At 39.9% G+C, this 3,274-nt stretch overlaps 1 protein-coding gene across 1 annotated transcript; it reads right to left on the reverse strand.

Moving 5' to 3' along the window:
• Nucleotides 1–374: 374 nt before the first annotated feature.
• Nucleotides 375–2,398, reverse strand: LOC138889568 (uncharacterized). Its single transcript, XM_070172896.1, has 3 exons — nucleotides 1,253–2,398; nucleotides 1,113–1,158; nucleotides 375–1,021 (listed from the first exon to the last, which is right to left on the reverse strand). The coding sequence occupies exons 1-3, from the start codon at nucleotides 2,396–2,398 to the stop codon at nucleotides 375–377; spliced, it is 1,839 nt and encodes a 612-aa protein (XP_070028997.1).
• Between the last annotated feature and the right edge of the window lie 876 nt (nucleotides 2,399–3,274).

Here is a 3,274-nt window from a genome sequence, read left to right on the forward strand (position 1 = left end):
TTATTTTTGTTTGAATAAAATAACCACGGGCAAAATCACAAATAACTAGCAAAAATGCCACGTAAAAATCCAGAAAATGTACAGCAAGACCAATTGCTATTATTTTGTTTCTTTTGGAGTGATTGTCGCGTAAAACAAAAATCACGTTCTCACAGAAGTGTTCAAACCGGCTAGTTCTTTAAATTAAAGTCTGCAAGCATGTCAAGTCTTCAAATCCATACAGCACTAAAAAAAAGTCAAGAACAAAGGGAAACATTAATGAGAACGCACAATATAAAGTGAAGCAAAAGAAGTTTTATTGTTCATGAAAATGTCTACTAAACAATCAAATGCAAGAAGAAAAGAAAAAAAACAAATAAAACAGTGTTAATAGCCTAATCTAAGCACAGCTTGTAGTTGGAAAAATCTTTGAGCATAGCTTCCAAGTATTTCTTCTTCTTCCCCAAATCGGCCAAGTCATCAGTAGTCAACAAGACAGTGCAACATGCGTCATACTCCTTTCTAATATTTGAAACTCCTAACTTGGATTCTTCAACTTCTTTCTCAGCAACTTCTAGAAGGGCTTCTAAGTTCTTCTCTTTTTCACGGAGCTTCTCTATCTTCTCTTTCACTGTAACTAGGGACTGGCGGATAGATGACACTTCTCTAACCTTCTCTTCTTCTTCTTCAATCATGGCATTTGTAAGGTGTATCTCACCATCTGATATTGCATTCTCTTCAACTTTGTCAGATAAATCCGACCGTGTCTTGTTATATGAAGCAGCAAGATCAAAAAGGGACTCTAATAGGTTTCTCAAAGGGAAAATATCCACATCATCCCCACCCATTGCCTCAAGAATCACTTTAGTATTTTCTTCAAGATCAGAGACATTGTCTACAGTGCTGCCTTTTAGCTTACACTGAATCAAAATCCAAAGCTTCAAGATAAACTCCTTTTGAATATCCAAGACAACCTTCTTTCCATCAAAAACTGAAGCTACAATTGTTGGTCGTTCATGCAAAAATAGAGCCCAACTTTTCCCTAATTCCATCATGAGAAATAGAAGTTGCCTCTTGATTGGCCTTGGCTATGGAAGATGATTTCTGTGGGTTCGGTCCTGCTACAGACTCACCAATATCTTGTGGCCTTACTCGTTGCAACGCTACAACGTTATTAGCCTGAAAAAAATAATAAATAAATAAATGTAAGAACACTTTAGCGAAGCCATTTGACCATGGATAACAAAAATAAAAAGTTTATGTTTTCTTTTACCTTCTCGTTTTGAGTTGTTAGTGTTCTTGAAGGGCTATCAACTCTTTGGACCTCTACAACCCCTTCTGGGTTTAGCCTTTTCTTTTTCCAACATTGATCTCCTTTGCTGCTATCACTCTCCTCTTGGGATACGCGTTTGTTAGAGGCATCAACGTCTATACCAAATGGAATAAGACCTTTGTCAGCTGGAGCAGGGATCTCTTCTCTTTGAATTTCTTTGTGTAGCATGGGTTCGTTGCCTGCGCGCATCTCAACTACCTTAGACTGTAAAGCAGGAAGCTTATCAACCACTAAGACATCCTCGTTGCGGTTTTGAATGGTATTTGTGATTAACTCAACAGTATTCATCAAAATTTGTAAGTGGTCTTTAAGAAGGCTTCCATGCGCCCTTGCCCACCAAGATTTATAGTTAGACGATGTTAAATTCTTCATGTTGGACCCAAAAGGAGGAAATACTGCCCTCGACTTAGATCTAATCAACACACAAATCCGCGCAAGTCTTAACCCTTCTTCTAATGAGGCCTCACGAAAATTTTTCTCCGAGCGACCAGGGGTGTCTTGATTAAAACCAAATTGGCGGCTAAATCGATGTGGGCTGTAAGGTTCCATAATAAAGTTGACTACGTCCCTCAAAGGAAGATAATTAGAGAGAATACTTATAAAGAAATTTAACTCGGACTCATCTGCCTTACCATCGTAATAGTAGTGGTGCGGACTAGATCTGCGGGGCATTGTCGAAGTCCAAATGATATTTTCTCCATTATGAATACACTTCCTTGCTTCCTCTTTCCCAAAATATCTAGCAACACCTTCACCAGAATATGCGGCCATGAGAGGAACAACTGGCCTCTTTGCATACGGAAAATGAGTCTTAAAATAATGGGCTAGCCAACCATACACATAAAGAGCAGGAAAGCAAGTTTGAGAAGGATCAAGCAACGAGCACCTTGAAATCTCGTTCAAGCCCTTATATATTCTGGCTAAGACCGGGACTGCAAGGCTGACTCTTCGTTTACAAGCAAGATGACATGCGGTCTTAAAGGTCCCAGGACGAATGAAGTCACCATCTTTTGAAGGGAGAACAAAAATGCATAACCAATAAGATAGAAAAGCAGCCAAGTATGTCTCATATTTCTTGTCATCCATAACTCCTAGCTTAGGAAATAAAGCTTCTTCAACAGTCGACCAATTAACTGCTTCTTCTATGACCCCGGTAGGATTGTGCGTCGGATTCAAAGGAGCAGACTACTTTTCTTTCCTTAAAGAAGGCTGAGTATACTTCATTTTCTTCCTACACCAGAACTCTACCCATTTTCTTGCAAAAACCTTTGGATCGTTGCTACCTCCCTCTCGGAGCCGATGGAAGGGATCAAAAAAATGGTCACAAGTCTGGGGAAGAAACCGTCTCCCCTTGTTGTACGTGCCTGTAAGCTCTACAACATTTGGCACACCGTCCTTGTAAGGAGATCCTGTTATAGGCAAACCACCAGTCTTATATAAATCCCAAAGTAATATGGATAGTTCTCTAGCAGAGGTAAGTAATTTATTGGTATAAGGCACCATGCCTCACAAAAAGCCTACATAATATTCGTATTACGGTCATATGTGAAGAGTGAAGCATATACGGTGTCATAAATTCTTGCACCCTCCAGTGACAAGCGATACCTACTTAAGACGTCTTCTGCCCATTCCCAGTAGCCAGGAACGTAATGAAATTCACCACCGAACGGAAAATCATTGCCCCAATGAGTTTCCTTGTTAATAATTCGATGCCCTAGGCATGGTAAGGTACTCTTGACATTCCAAGAATGATGAGTAGTGGTGCAAAGCATCCATGTTTTTAGAGGACGACTATTGTATTCAAGCGTCCAGTCTGCCAAATAAGGTGGGTCCCTCAAAGATACCCATGAAGCTGCAGCATATTGGCCGATTAGTATCAACTGGTAACCGTGTCCCGTCCTTGCTTCTTTATGATCCAAAATAATAAGGCATTGCAAATTAGGGGAAGAAATTCTTGAGTCT

The sequence above is a fragment of the Nicotiana sylvestris genome, chromosome 4 (assembly GCF_000393655.2).
Source record: "Nicotiana sylvestris chromosome 4, ASM39365v2, whole genome shotgun sequence".
In the NCBI taxonomy this organism is placed as follows: domain Eukaryota; kingdom Viridiplantae; phylum Streptophyta; class Magnoliopsida; order Solanales; family Solanaceae; genus Nicotiana; species Nicotiana sylvestris.

Coding starts and splice junctions, on each gene's coding strand:
- LOC138889568 (XM_070172896.1), bottom strand. CDS start 2,398: ATGGATGACAAGAAATATGAGACATACTTGGCTGCTTTTCTATCTTAT. Junction 1,159..1,252: donor TAACAACTCAAAACGAGAAG/GTAAAAGAAAAC, acceptor TATTTTTTTCAG/GCTAATAACGTTGTAGCGTT. Junction 1,022..1,112: donor AGTAAGGCCACAAGATATTG/GTGAGTCTGTAG, acceptor TGATGGAATTAG/GGAAAAGTTGGGCTCTATTT.